Source organism: Montipora foliosa, chromosome 6 (genome assembly GCF_036669935.1).
Source record: "Montipora foliosa isolate CH-2021 chromosome 6, ASM3666993v2, whole genome shotgun sequence".
Taxonomy (NCBI): domain Eukaryota; kingdom Metazoa; phylum Cnidaria; class Anthozoa; order Scleractinia; family Acroporidae; genus Montipora; species Montipora foliosa.
The window spans coordinates 31,338,707-31,353,706 of NC_090874.1; the positions used below are offsets into that span (position 1 = coordinate 31,338,707).

General features: G+C 41.8%; 2 protein-coding genes across 2 annotated transcripts in view; both read left to right on the forward strand.

Annotated features, from left to right (window-relative positions):
- Positions 1–12,961: 12,961 nt before the first annotated feature.
- LOC138005363 (uncharacterized) lies at positions 12,962–13,924 on the forward strand. Its single transcript, XM_068851605.1, has one exon. The coding sequence runs from the start codon at positions 12,962–12,964 to the stop codon at positions 13,922–13,924; it is 963 nt and encodes a 320-aa protein (XP_068707706.1).
- Positions 13,925–14,149: 225 nt separating this feature from the next.
- LOC138005365 (uncharacterized) overlaps positions 14,150–15,000 on the forward strand; it is a 1,017-nt gene continuing 166 nt past the window's right edge. The window contains exon 1 of the mRNA XM_068851606.1: positions 14,150–15,000. This exon is cut by the window's right edge and continues 166 nt beyond it. Coding sequence (XP_068707707.1) covers positions 14,150–15,000 — 851 coding nt within the window.

A 15,000-nucleotide genomic window follows, 5' to 3' on the forward strand; every position in this document is an offset into this window, starting at 1 on the left:
GTATTCCTTGGAATGAACGGATCAATCTGGAGGAGGCCTCCGAGGCAGAAGTCATGATGTTAAGAGATAATTTTTTAAAGTTTGCAAAGGATAACTTCAGTACCGCGACAGTTACAATATTAATGAAAGATTATGCCAACGAGTTCAAAGAAGTTAGTTCACCATTGCCCAGTATTGACTTCCATTTACAGTTTATTCAAGCAACGTTCGTTTCGTGGTCGCGTTCCGATCCCAAAGTCAGCAAAGAAATTTTGAAGGGTAAAATTTTACTAAGTTTGTCAAGCAATTGCTTTTCGTTTCAATCCACTAAACCTGAGGCGGACGAAAGTGCAAGACTTTTGATAGGATTCTCTGATGTTCTTGGTTTGGAAATTACTGACGATTCCATAGTTCTAGATGTCAAGTCAATATCAAAAATGGAGAGGAAGGTTCGCAGGCACTCGGCTACGCAGAGTTCTACCATTGAAGCAGACATCAACCAGAAATCGAGTGGCAAATGGACAGAGCAATGTATCCTGGCTAGTGACAAACCACCATACCGGATTACGGTAGGACTGATACGTCAAAGAGAGCCAAAATTCATCCAGTTGAAAGACCTGCTACTGAAGATTCCACCCTTAAAGCCAGCAGTCGATGGAGGCCTACAGGCAACTTACACACCAAGTTCACACGTCCATGGCAATCCCAAGGAAAGATATCCCGTCCTGAAAGATCTCACTTTCATCAGAGCCGGACAGCTAGCTTGTTTAGATCTGTTAACAACACTTCCACAGCAGAATAAAACTGAGTAAGTCGTCAAAATGTACTCACTGATTGAATGTAAATTCAACACGCTTCTACGGGAAAGAATCGAGCGCTGAGGAAATCCGAATGAATTACACGAAGATTTGACTCACAGAAGACATCCTAGCAAGTAAGATTTTGACCTTTCAATTTCAGTCTAATTTAGAACAAATATCTCTCTTCCATGGACCGATTTCTGTATCGTAAACCTTCTGCCATAGCAACCGACTGGCCGCCATGATTCGAAAACAGATTGAATTGGTGCGCGCATTGGTTTGTGGGATGCTTCATTAAAATTTCTTTCCCCAGATCTCCGCAATGACGTCACAGATCACCTGGATGACAGTTGGGCAAGCCAAGTATGCTGGGAACCCGATATTTTGATATCGGATCCCAGAGGATCCCAGCTGGCTGGGCATGTAATCGTGTACACCGGGCCAGCGTACCATACCGGTCCAGATTTTCCTTTTCTTGAAAGGAAAATTACCCCCTGGTAAATTTGTATTTCTATTTTTAACTAGAAGAATTAGAACACCATGAACCAACATGAGACCAGCAAAATAACGCATCAAATTGCTCCAAAAACCACTTGACACCAACATCTTCCATGCTAGATTTAACCTGTAGCTCGCTCAAAGCTAGTCCGTCCCAGCTAGCTCCGCTCACACAATACAGCGACGAAAAAGATCTCGGGAAACCAAGGCAACCCAGTTAAGCGGGCTAGCCCTGGTCATGTAATCAGCAGACTCAATTTCAACTGTGAAAATATAGACTCTGCTAACAGTTACTGACGTCACAAGATGTCTGTTACAGGTGCTATTAGATTTTCTCTATTTCCTCAAGGAGAGTGACAAATAAAATGGCCGCCTCTTCAGCAGTGCAGGGAACTGTAAATTGTTTTCCCCCATTATTATGCCTGCAAGCTGTATGAATTGATCCGAGCAACCACGTTGTGAAGGAAGATAGCAGCAACTCTCCTCTGCAAGCTCTAATTCATCAAAGTCGACATCTTCCATGTAGTTTCTTGTGTTTGACAGTTCCGGAAGAAAAAACAATAACATCAGGCCTTCCAGATGGAGACTCTACATTTGTTGAAGGGCGAATTCGATGGAGATTCCACAATCTCGCAATACGTACATAAAACAGAACTTAACACACTCTATCTGAATGCAGTCATCATTTTTCACTATAGAGCCCACAGCTCATTATGTCTTTGAAAAAGCCTATCCACCATTTAGTACAGTCTTTACCCAGCATGCCCCACCAGGCTTCTATTCGTTGGTTTGACCCTGATTGTCCATACATGAAACTGTTATCTCCCGCCCGGTCATCTCTAGCATCTCGTTTTAAAAATCTTTGTGCTGCTGCCACACAGCCATTTTCAGTTCCGCAATCAGCTTGTATAACTCTTGCTGTTACTCCGAGTTGCCGAATACAGTCAATAAATGCTGGCAAACTACAGATGAATGATTGTTAGTGGGTCCAACATCTAGCCACAAAATTATTCTACTAAAGCCGTCTATAGCTCCGTGGATACAGAAAGCGAAGGGCTTCAATTTATCATAGCTGTCATTGTGCCATAAGTAGTTTGGCCCCTTGGTTCTGTATTGCCTCCTTCCTCTTCAGCCTATGCCTTGCTCTTTGCTCTACATCGTCGGGATCAAGGATCTTTAATAACTCTCGAACAGTTTCTCTGTCGACAACAAGGCTGCAATCATTTACTAACCTTTGAGTCGTTTGTCTGTATTCTATGTTACTTCCACTTCCCCTTAGTTCTTTTTCAACAACTTGGTGAACCTCCCTTAAGTCACTAGGGTTTCTTCTTCTTCCAAGTCCTTTGGCTTTCAAGAGCCTTTTTAACTGTCTAAGGCGACAGAAAAGTCGGCAAAAAAGTTGTCACACAAGAAAAAAAATGATGACCTTGGCATTTACCAGGCTCCGTATATTTCCCATCCTTGAGTCTTCTTTTTCGCTTGCTTTCTCTTCCTCACATTGGTTCGAAAGAATATGGTTCCAGTTCTGCATAAACTTACGCGTATTAAAGACAAAGAAAGCAGAGTACTATCTTGAGACATACGATAACAGAAGATTTTAGGGAAAACCAGGTGCTTGCTTGGGTGCAGACGTCATAACATGACAGCACACATTCACTTTTCGGAAGAAACCAGAGACAAAATGGGGGCCATTCAAATTGGCAAAAAAGCAGCTAAGGATTTCGGGCAAATTCAAGACCTTCAAGATGAAAAAGGATTTTTCCTGTTTTTTTAGGTAAAGGACGTTATATTTCGACAATAATGCGACACAGAAAAAATTGTTCTTCTAGCCTTCAGTCTCCTTTAAGTATTTGGGTTAATTTACATTTCCTTATCTTTATTTCATGCTCTCATTCTAAATACAAACACCAAAATAAACATACTCAATCGACTCAGTCTCAGCCTGAGGAATGTTTTTAATACGTTGTTATAATTTTGGTTAATCTCAGCCTTGACGTTCTTATAAAAAAATGTTCTTTTAAGAAAAGAGAGTGTATAGGGTTTATGGAAATAGTTATGCTTCTGCATAAAGTGCAAAATCAACCATCAATGTGTACAGTTTACAGTGATCACACAGATCAAACACCTGAGCTGACAGCATGCAGTAAACAAACAAGCCTTGCAAACAATAACCAACAATTTCAATCAACAACTAAGACTACTGAAATTACTTGCACAGTAATCTCTTTCACAACATTTTTCGTTTGACTGACAATCTTTTCTCCCTCTCTCTTCAGTTCAGAACAATAGCAAAAATCTATACTTATTCAGAAATCAACCTAAGGCGTAGTAAATTCGCTTACTCGACTGCAATTTCACAGTCAAACAAAGCAGCTTACAACTTTCAACACGGAATTGCAAACGTTTTGAGGCCTTCTTGGGTTTTTTAAGCTAGTTTTACAAAATATGTGAGTCATCGAGGCATATACTAAGAAGGAAAACATTACCTTGAAAGCTAACAGTTGTAAACAAGTGTTTTGTCTCTCGCTCTATTTCTCTAAGTTTACGTTGATTTTCATTAAAATTTTCCCTTCTTCTCTTTCCTCAGCTTCTCTCTAGGATTTCTTCCTTTAAATTTCTCAAATTTCGTTGCCTCTTCTCTCATGCTCTTTCCTGCTCTTTATCCCATTGCTTGTCACTAATATATGATTATGAAAAAACGCGGGTTGTGAATGCCACCCTGCCACATAATTTCCCGCCAAGGAAATTGCTGAACAGTTCCTTCCCCAGACGCTGGCCTGCCTCCCCACCTCCACCCCAAAAGTCTGTGCAAGCGAACATATGTGACGTCAGTCTGTAAGGTCGGACGTACGTGACGTCATAATCAAAATTTTTCCCATAGATAGATTACCCAAAAAAATGTACCCATGGTGCTCCACTCGCATGCCTGTGCTCCGCTATTTATCAAATAGATTCCATGTTGCTGTGCATCTGTTCAATAATAGATCACAGATAATGTCAAAATGTGGTAAGAAGAAAAAAGTGGCACAGGAGGCGATAGCAGAGTGTGTCACTGATGTTCAAACAAAACAGCTGCAACACCTATAAAATAGCTGCATACTATCCATTCACAGACCGTTCATTTCAGTTTGTGCTGTGCGGTTTCGAAAATACCGATCACATGGTGCTATTCCTTTGTTCTTCCCACGGCCGAAAAAAGAAAATAACCTGAAGAAAAGTTCCACCATGCACTGGTGGCTCAGTTGGTTGAGCACCCGGCTGTCATGCAGGAGGTCGTGAGTTCAACTCAGACCAGACCAACACTCAGGGTCTTAAAATACTGAGGAGAAAGTGCTGGCTTTGTAGCGACACCTGCGAATAGTTATGGTTTCAAGTCTTCTCGGATAAGGACTATAAGCCTGAGGTCCCATCTCATAACCCTTGAGTATCAGTTCTGTGGGACATTCAAGAACCCACACACTATTCGAGAAGTGTAGGCCATGGAGTTCCCGGTGTTGTGGTCTGATCTATGGATATAGGGGTTAGGTGTCAATTGGGACAAAAGTTCTGTTCCTCTCCCCTGCCACTCCATGAATTGTGCCGAAGAAATTAAACTAAAGTAAACTTATTTCCTCAGACAAGGCTTTTCCTGGGTTACCCGTAATAGCTTCGGTTGGTTTTACTCTCCATTAACATCATTTCAAGCTTTTGTCTTTGGGGAGAGCAACATAAAATAGCATCACAAGATCAGTATCTTCGAAACCACAGAGCCACAAAAAATGTTATCTTGTGATCAGAATTTTTTAACTGCAGACTGAAATTGTTGGTTCCGTGAAGTGAGTTGAAAAAAAGCCCTTCTCCACAGACGTCTGAGATCGATAGTACATGGTGTTGCAGGTGACATAAATTAGTCTGTTCCACTCTCACAGATATGGTTTGTATTATGTTGTTGACTGTCACATAGGAGGCGGTCACGGGCATCCCAAGACCAAAATACAGGACCAACCGACAATTTCAAATAATACAATAAGAAAGACAACTCGAACAAAGTCAATTTCATGGCGATATTCACCAGAGCTATACGGATGTTATTGCTATATTTCGATTTTCTTCAAAATCATCATCATCATCATGATCGAAATATAGCAATAACATCCGTATAACTCTGGTGAATATTGCCATAAAATTGACTTTGTTCGGGTTGTCTTTCTTACTGTATTATCCCAGGACCCCCGGCCCCCTTCCTGGCTATGCCCCTGACAGTCATCTGAAATGAATTTTTACCTCGCAAACTGAATTGTGAAGTTATTTGTGAACATAAATTTTCACTTGGAGATTATATCAGTAACAACAAGCTGTCAAAGCCACGACTTACTTACCGGTACTGTCTAAGCCGAAAAAAAACCCTTATGATCAGAAGAATAACAGTGGCACAGATGATTTGAAGCCTCACCAGTCAGCTACTGATTTATAAAAGAGATTGGTTGATACAAGATCGCAGTGAAAAAGATGGAGATGAATTGATGCTTTATCAGCCTAAGTTTGCTTCTACATCAAACCAAGAGTGTCCCACTCAGTGCATACAAGGTCTACAAGATGATAGCTTAGATCATGATTCAGAAGTCATGTTTCAAGGATCAGATGTCTCTTTGTTGTTGGTTACACTGTGGTTGATGATATTCTGCATGCAACGTAACATTATTATTTTGTATTAATATGCATTTTAACAAATAAAATATCTCATTTCTTCCGTTTTTCAAAGGAAATTTTGATCTCAAAGTTTTTCTGTGTTGTCATGGTTTTACATGTACGAAATGACGCCTTGCTTTGATTACCTGCTTTCATTAATCTGAGTTAAACATTTTCTTAAAAAATTTGCACCAATGATTGATGTTTTCAGAATTTTTCAATGCATTTCTATGAATAAAAATAATGCTCGAATATGTCAGCTCCCAGTTTGGACCATGGGTGGCGCCTGGTCATTTTATGTGGCTGGAGTTTGTCTCTGCATTTCTCGGGCTGCTATCTCTGGCAAACGCTGCACTTTGAAACTTAATCTCTTACTTCCGCATTGATTCTTGGCCAGTAGAGTAGCTCCCGGACTCTCCTTAAACATCCACCAATTCCAACGTGGACCTGAGGATTTCTTTGAGCACCTCAGCCCGCAGCAAATGAGGAACAACCAGACATTCTCCGCAATAGACCAGTCCACTATCTTCGACTAGTTCACTTCAACTGTCATAGCAATGGCCATCCCTTGTGTATAGCACTAATGAGTAGCTGCATCTCTGGGTCACACTCTGTGACTTGTTTAAACTCTTGCAGTCGTGTGGGTGATACTGAAAGTCCATCTACGTGCTGAAGTTCTTACAAGGCACGTACTTCACTACTATCATGTTTGGCGTCCGCGGTTGTCAGTCTGTAGGCGCGGCTTAAGCCATCCGCAATGAACATTACACGGCCTTCCTTGTACTGAATTTCCAGTGAGTAATTTTGCAACGCCATGCGCATTCTTTGTAGTCACTTAATTGACTAATAATATTGGCCTCTTGAACACTGCTTGTAGTGATTCATGGTCAGATTCAACATGTACGATCTCTCGGTCATATATATCCACTGTGTTAAATGTGACTTTATGCTGCGCCAGCCACTGCCACTCCGCATCTTTATCCTCTAAACTTTGCAACAGCTCTGTCATTTCCCTCAGATGCGGCATGAACTTTGAAAGGTAGTTCACCATTCCTAGAAAACACTTAAGGGCGGCAACGTCTTCTCGTTCAGGAAGGGCGACAATCGCTGCAATCTTACAGGGGTCTGGTTTGAGTCCCTCGGGAGTGAGTTGGTGTCCCATAAACTATATGTTAGTCTGAGCATGCTTTACTTTGTCTTTGTTCAGTTTGAAATTCCATTCCCCTGCATATTGTGAAGAATGCTCTTTGGCAACATTCAAGGCTCTTGTAAGCTTCTTCAGTGGTGTTGCCGAAACCAGTGATGATAAAGTCATCAGCAATGACTTCCACACCTTGAAGCCACTCGACCAATTTGTGTAGGTTCTTTGCCATTCTACTGGAGCGGAACTGATGCTAAAGGGCATGCAAAGCCAATGGTAGCGTCCAAAGGGAGTGTTGAAGGTAGTTTTGTACCTGGACTCGAAGTCTAGCTTCTCCTGCGAGAATCCGTCTTTTGCGTCAACTACTTTCTTGGGTCTACACAAATTCGAATTCTGTTTGGGTTTATTACTGCCAGCATACTTGACACCCATTCTGTTGGCTCTGTCACTGGTGTGATGACGTTTCGCTGCACTAATTCATCTAATTTTTCAATGATTCTGGGACGAACTTCCACGGGAACTCTTCTCGGGGGTGAACCTTTCACACTCTCATTCGTGGTGATCTTGTATTCGCCTCAAAGTTCCCCAAGACCCTCAAACACATCTTTGTATTCTTCAAGGATTGTGTTGTTGTTTGGGGGCAATTTTGCGAGCAATAATATGTCACAATCGACTAGCGTGACAATTCCAAGTATGATACTTGTGTTAAGCCACAGGACAGGCTGATAATCGGCATTGACGACATTGAAAGTCAGACTTCTCTTTCTGTCCTTATGCCAGACTGGAAGGCTTATCTTTCTGGCAAGTTGTTTTCATTCACCACTGTATGAATCTAGTGAACTTAAGCATCAACAACGAAATTGACGACGATGTTTGCCAACCACGGTAGACTGGGAATAGCGTTTCGGCTTCAGTGGGAAAAACAAAGTTTAAGCATTTTAACCTCAGATCGTCTACGGATTTTTTCCTGGTGTACCCATTTCTCGTCATTATGGCATTTAGAGACGTTTGCAATCTACTTCTTTTAAGCCATGACGATGGAACAATCAATGACGAAGAATTTCTTGTTCTTAACGACCTCTACTTTACTCATGCACGCCTTTTGATTTAGAAGAACTCGACGAATCTGAGTGTACAATGTTTTACAAATTCCTGACACTCTTACCTGTAATTAGCGCTCGGTGTGCAATGCAGTTGAAGACCTTTGTATGCTACTTAAGCGCTTGTCATATCCATGCAGATAAGGAGATATGACCATCCCATTTGTAAAACCTGTGCGAGTGCTCAGCATGGTTACTAACCAGATGATCGATTATGTTTACAATATTCATGGCCACAAGGTGTTCCAATGGAACCATCAAGTCTTGAACCCAAATTGCTTTGGATTTATTACCTGTAATCAGAACACCAGAGAATTCTTTACCATGGGCAAAAGAGGGTACATGCCCTGAAATTCCAGAGCGTTGCTTTGCCCAGTGGCTTAATTGGAAACTTATATGGCCCAGTTGGTAAGTTGTAGAAAGCTCATCTCTTTCAAGATTCATGCATGAATGCAACCACATGCACATGAACTTTAAGCCTCCCTTCATAAAACAGAATGCAACTTTATGGAACTGGTTTCAAACACTAAAGCTATGTGCATGTAGAACTTGTATTATAACTGGATTTATTTCTATACTGGCCCCAGTTACTTGTAGTGCTCATTTTACAGACCACTTTGCAAAATACCATAATACTCTTTGTTTGTCCCCCGAAATTTTGCATTAGCATTGTCCCAAGAGTCCCAAGAGTAACTGGAAACAATGCTTATGCAAAATTTGGAGGGTCAAACAAAGAGTATTATGGTATTTTCCGAAGTGGCCTATTAGATGGAACTTATACCTGATAGCTAAAATACAGTCAATTTTACTTCTAGAGGGAAGAAAACATGATGCAGGCATGTTGACGGACTGTCAGTTGCTTCGTGACTTTGGCCAGTATGCATTTAGCCCTACAGGTATATCCCTCTGTGTGTACGGTGGCCCTGCATATCCTCTGAGAATACACCTTCAAGGTCCCTTAAAACATGGCATCCTGACACCAAATATGGTGCTGCATGTATAACACAAACATGAGTGCTGTGAGAAGCTCGGTTGAGTGGTCCTTCAAATTCAATGATTTAAAAAAAAATCTCAAACTTTTCCAAAACAGTGTAGGCAAGATGTACAGTATTGTGAAAAAGTAATGAGAGCGAAATGCGCGAATTTCGTTCTTTTTCCCTGCGAACTTTCCACGAAATTTCGCTCGAAAATTCGAGCGTCGTTTCGCGATGTTTCTAGCGTAATTTCGCTAAAACAAAGAGAAAAAATTCGCCGCATTTTCGAGACCAGCGCGAAAAACCCAAAGCGAAATTTCGCTTGTTGTACGCGAAATTTCGTAGTGTGGTTTGTAAAGATCGATCACATATCGATCGGCTATTCAGTTTTGTAAACAACTGCAGTCACTTTGACAGCACTTTGATGTTCAGTACAAGTATTTTGGAAATAGTTCAGTAGTTGTGTCCGTTTCAATTCTCTACAAAATTCGCCCTTTGTAATGTGTTTTCATTCATCTTTCTCGGCAGAGAAGACTCGACAAAACATATGCAATTTCAATCCTTTGGTTGTGAAGACAAACTGTTGTCAACAATGCTAAGCCTGTAAATATAAAAGAGCCGGCGAGTGTTATCTTGTAGCGTCACCGCGGCAAAAATGGTTCCCGGGTCAACATTTGTATTACACCAGAAGTTTTTATTGACATGATGTCTTATACGTATAGAGCTTACTTACCAATTTTGCGCATTTGTTCATTTATAAAAGCTTTTGCTTCCATGGACAACTTTGACGGTCTTCCTGAGCGCGGTAAATTTTAGACTTTTCACTAAACGTGCAACACTTGGAAAGCTGACGATTAAGCCTTCTTTTTTTAAGACCCTAAATATTCCAGCTGGGTGGAGGCCTTCCTTGTGTGGAAACTCAATTCGAGTTTTCGCTTAAGTTGATACTTTCGGCATGGTTATCCTTAGTTAGCTTGAAGGCAGGCTGATGACAACTTGGCCTCCTTCGCAGCTGACAACTGTGAGCTTTGAATTAACATACAATTTGTCATTATGGTGACGAGTAAAGAATCTCAACATTGTGCAGAGCGTGGGTTCTGGTACAAGTATAAAGATGCCGTTACACTGTGAAATGTTTCGTGCAACTTTTCTCGCAATGTTTTGGCGACATTGTGGCGAGAGAAGTTGCACAAAACATTTCACAGTGTAACATACCCTGCAACGGCCAAAATCATTGCGAGACAAGTTGCGCGAAAAGTAGAACCTAGCAACGGCTCTTGTTACTTGTTTTGCAATGATTTTGGCCGTTACTGTCCTAAATATGATAATCGTTGTAATAAGGGTAATTAGTGACGTCATAGAGCGCGATCTCTTTAATCCAATAAACCTACTGAATGAACCAGGACTTATCTTTTATGTTGTGTTAAAATCGCAACATTGATGCCGAGACCCGGCTCTTTCCGACCAAAATGTCAGAAGAGCTTCAAAGACTGAAGTCAGTACGAAGTTCGTACAGAGGGAATTGCACTCAAGAGTTCAAAAAAGCCGACAGACTATTGAAATCGGCGCCGCTCATCACCGCCGAACTTAAAACACTTCAAGATCGACTAACAAGAAGAGTAAACGACATATCACAAATGGACTCCCAAATAGCCATGGCCATTTCCGAGGAAGAGCTAGAGAACGAGATAGAAGATGCCTTGTCAGTTCAAGACACCATCTCCGACTACAACTTCATGATAATGGAAGCATTGAAAAACAACCAACACGATAAACCGGTGAGTTCTTTCCATGGACTCTCTGACCAGAGCTACCCCACCGAAAGACGAAATATCGAGTCTGCGAACATTTTATGACTCCTACGAATCAAACATTCGTGGTCTGGAGGCCCTCGATGTAAAAACCGACACGTACGGCTGCCTTCTTATACTGATACTCTTGAAGAAATTACCAGAATCCATACGTTACGCGATATTCAGATCTGACAGTTCGGCGGATAAGTCACTTGACAAGTTACAAATCGCACTTCGACGAGAAATTAAAACAATCGAGAAGGGTTGCCTGTCAACCACGAAAAGCTACGAAACATACGACGAAGAACCACTTGTTCCGACAACGGGATCGATGCTATCCAGAACGCAGCCAAGAACGCAGAGCGAGAAACAACGCCCGAAAGAAAAGAAATGCGCCTACTGTGACGGTAACCATTGATCAGACAATTGCAGCGAATTCGTAACTGTGCAAGAACGTTACCAAGTACTACAACCACAACAAAACAAAATGTTTTTCTAAGCGGCGCTGCATGAAGTGTAAACAGAAGCATCATACTTCACTTTGCCACGGACAAACACAAAACCCGCGTCTAACCCGTCAACCTCAAAGATCGAGCAAACGAAAGCAAACACACACGACGAACCGAAGGAGACTCACAAAGAGAAGAAAGCCCACTCAGCCAATACCCACGTAGGAACAACCCACGTAGGCACAACACAGTTGCTAGATCTGCAACATAATCAAATCCTAATGCACTCAGTTAGAACAACAGCAATCGGCCAAGGATTTCAATGCTCACAGGCACATATTCTCTTTGATACAGGCTCGCAGAGGACGTTTATCACCTTAAACATGAGGAACCGACTAAACCTCAAAACTATACGCAAAGAACTCCTTCACGTAACCACATTTGGCGATATCAAAACCACCAGAAGAAACTACGACGTAGTCTCACTCAATCTAGATACGGGAAAGGAAAGTTTATCATTAACGGCACTTGTAACTCCTACAATCTGCCCACCACTGAAGATAAAAGCTTTCAAAATTCCCCCCCGAACTAGAAGGTCTAAAACTAGCAGACACACCTATCGGAAACTCAGAAGTGGATATACTTATCGGAAACGACCAGTATGGTCACCTGATCACGGGCAAGATGATCAAAACGAGTAACAAAGCCATGATCGCTATCGAAAGCAAATTTGGCTGGCTTCTAGCAGGATCCACCTCTAATATACGAAACAGCAACACAATGGGATGTCACCGGATCGACACCCAGTCCACCGAATCACAACTTGACAGCATACTCACCAAATTTTGGGAAACAAACCAAATCCCTGACGAACGCAATCAAGACGATTCCGTCATGAAAACATTTCGAAAAACAATCAAATTCAATGACACTTCGGGTAGGTATAGTGTAACGATCTGCCGTCCAACCTGAACCTCACTGTAAAACGACTAGCCAGTCTCCAGCGAACCTTAAACAAAAGAGACCACGCACTTATGGGCAAATACGACAAGCAACTGCAGGAGCAGCTTCAAATGGGATTTATAGAGATAGTACCGGGCATGCATCACCACGAAGAAATCGTCCACTACATCCCTCACTTCCCAGTGTTTAAAGAGGATAGCGCAACAACAAAAATGAGAATAGTCTATGACGCCTCAGCAAAGCAAAACTCCAATTCACCAAGCTTAAATGACTGTCTTCAAACCGGAGAGAACCCAACGCAAGACCTGACAGGAATTCTTCTCCGATGCAGAGCACACAATGTGGCATTCATCGCCGATATCGAGAAGGCATTTCTCCAGATCGAACTCCACCCAAACGTTAGAGACGCCACATGATTTCTTTGGCTTAAAGACATCAACAAACCAGCCACCGATACAGATAACTTACGAGCATATCGGTTCCAACGCGTTCTATTTGGAGCGACTTCGTCACCCTTTCTTTTAATTGCAACAATCCAGTATCAATTAATGAAAGCACATACATGGATAGCTACTGACCTCATCAACTCAATGTACATGGATAACGTGGTGACGGGGGGTGACAGCCAGGAAAAGGCCATGGAATACTATACATTATCACGAAACTATTTGAAGGACGCTGGAATGAATCTGAGAGAATGGAATTCGAACTCACCAAACCTTAACATCAAAGCAAAAGAAGACAAATGCCCAGCTAAAAATCCGCAAACCAAAGTACTAGGTCTAAAGTGGGATGCGACACTGGACACGCTATCACTCTCACTCGATAAGATGATAAACGACATTTCACAAGCGACTCAACAAAAGATGAGCAAAAGGTCTGTCCTAAGCATCGCCTCAAAAGTATTCGATCCTCTCGGATTTGTTGAAACTATCACCGTTAAAGCAAAGATCATGATACAAGACATATGGAAACAAAATATGACTTGGGACCAAGAAATAAGGAATGACTTAAAAGAACAGTGGATTAAATGGCTCGACGATATTAGCAACCTGTCCATGTTCAAAGTACCAAGACCATATTTCAGTGACAACATCACCAGCAAACAACTTCATATATTCTGTGATAGCAGTCAACGAGCCTACGGTGCGGTTGCATACCTCCGAGGAACATCAGGAAACATGACGCAAACAAGCTTCGTGATTGCCAAAACAAGAGTTGCACCCGTTAAGACGCAAACACTTCCACGATTGGAACTACTAGCAGCACTGTTAGGAGCCAACCTAGCGACGTACATCACGAAAACTTTACAACTCGGAAAGGAATGCGAAATCGTCTACTGGAGCGACTCACAAATTGTGCTATCGTGGCTTTCATCCAACAAAAGACTGCAACCATTCGTACACACGCGAATACCCAAGATAACGCAAATAACAGGGACACATAAATGGATGTTCTGTCCCACATCCTCAAATCCTACAGACTTAATAACACGAGGAATAAGCACAATGATGTTCTATCAGATAGAGCATTATGGTTTGAAGGTCCATCGTGGCTAAAAGCACCGAATGACCAGTGGCCACAAGTTCAGTCAAAGGAACCTATCTCAGACATAATCGACAGTCCACAAATGCATATAATAGTCAAATCAGATAGCCCTAACATACTTGACTCAATAGACTTAGAGAGGTACAGCACCTTAAACAGAGCAATCCGAGTAACGGCCACACTCCTTCACTATATGGCGAAAAAGGAGCACAAAGTCTACTATTACAACTTAAATAATGCAGGATGCTCGACTTGCATTACTAAAAGGAACCCAAAGAAAATACTATGAACGCGAAATCACTAGCTTAAAGGCGAAAACGAAGTCAAAACCATCGGCTATCATGCAACAACTAGGACTGTTCCTCGATGACCAAGAAGTACTTCGCTGTCGTGGTAGACTACACTATGCAGACCTTCACTATGACACAAAATTCCCATTTCTGTTACCTAAAAATAGCACATTCACTTCATTGGTCATCCAACATACACATACAATGCTCAAACATGGTGGAGTTCAGGACACATTAACTCAAATAAGACAACAATTCTGGATACCCCAAGGTCGACAACTTGTTAAAAGGCTCATATCGAAGTGTGTTATATGTAGAAAACATGAAGGACCACACCTTCATTCCGTTCCAACACCACCATTACCCAAAGAACGGATTTCACAGTCACAGCCCTTCCAACACACAGGCATCGACTTCGCAGGACCTATGTACGTCAGTAACAAGAATACTACATCGAGCAAGGTCTATGTATGCCTATTCACCTGTACTGCCATAAGGGCAACACATCTTGAACTGGTTGAAGACCAAACAACTGAAGCCTTTCTAAGAGCATTCAGACGATTTATAGGCAGAAGAGGCGTTCCGGAGACAATCATCTCTGACAATGCCAAAACGTTCAAAGCAGCTGCACAAGACCTAGAAACTCTACATAGCGGAATTCTCTCTCACACTTCAACTCAGAACTTCCTTGCAAACAATGGCATACGTTGGAAATTCATAGCCGAGAGAGCTCCGTGGTGGGGAGGATTTTATGAAAGACTGATAGGAATGACCAAAAGATGCTTGAAGAAAACAAT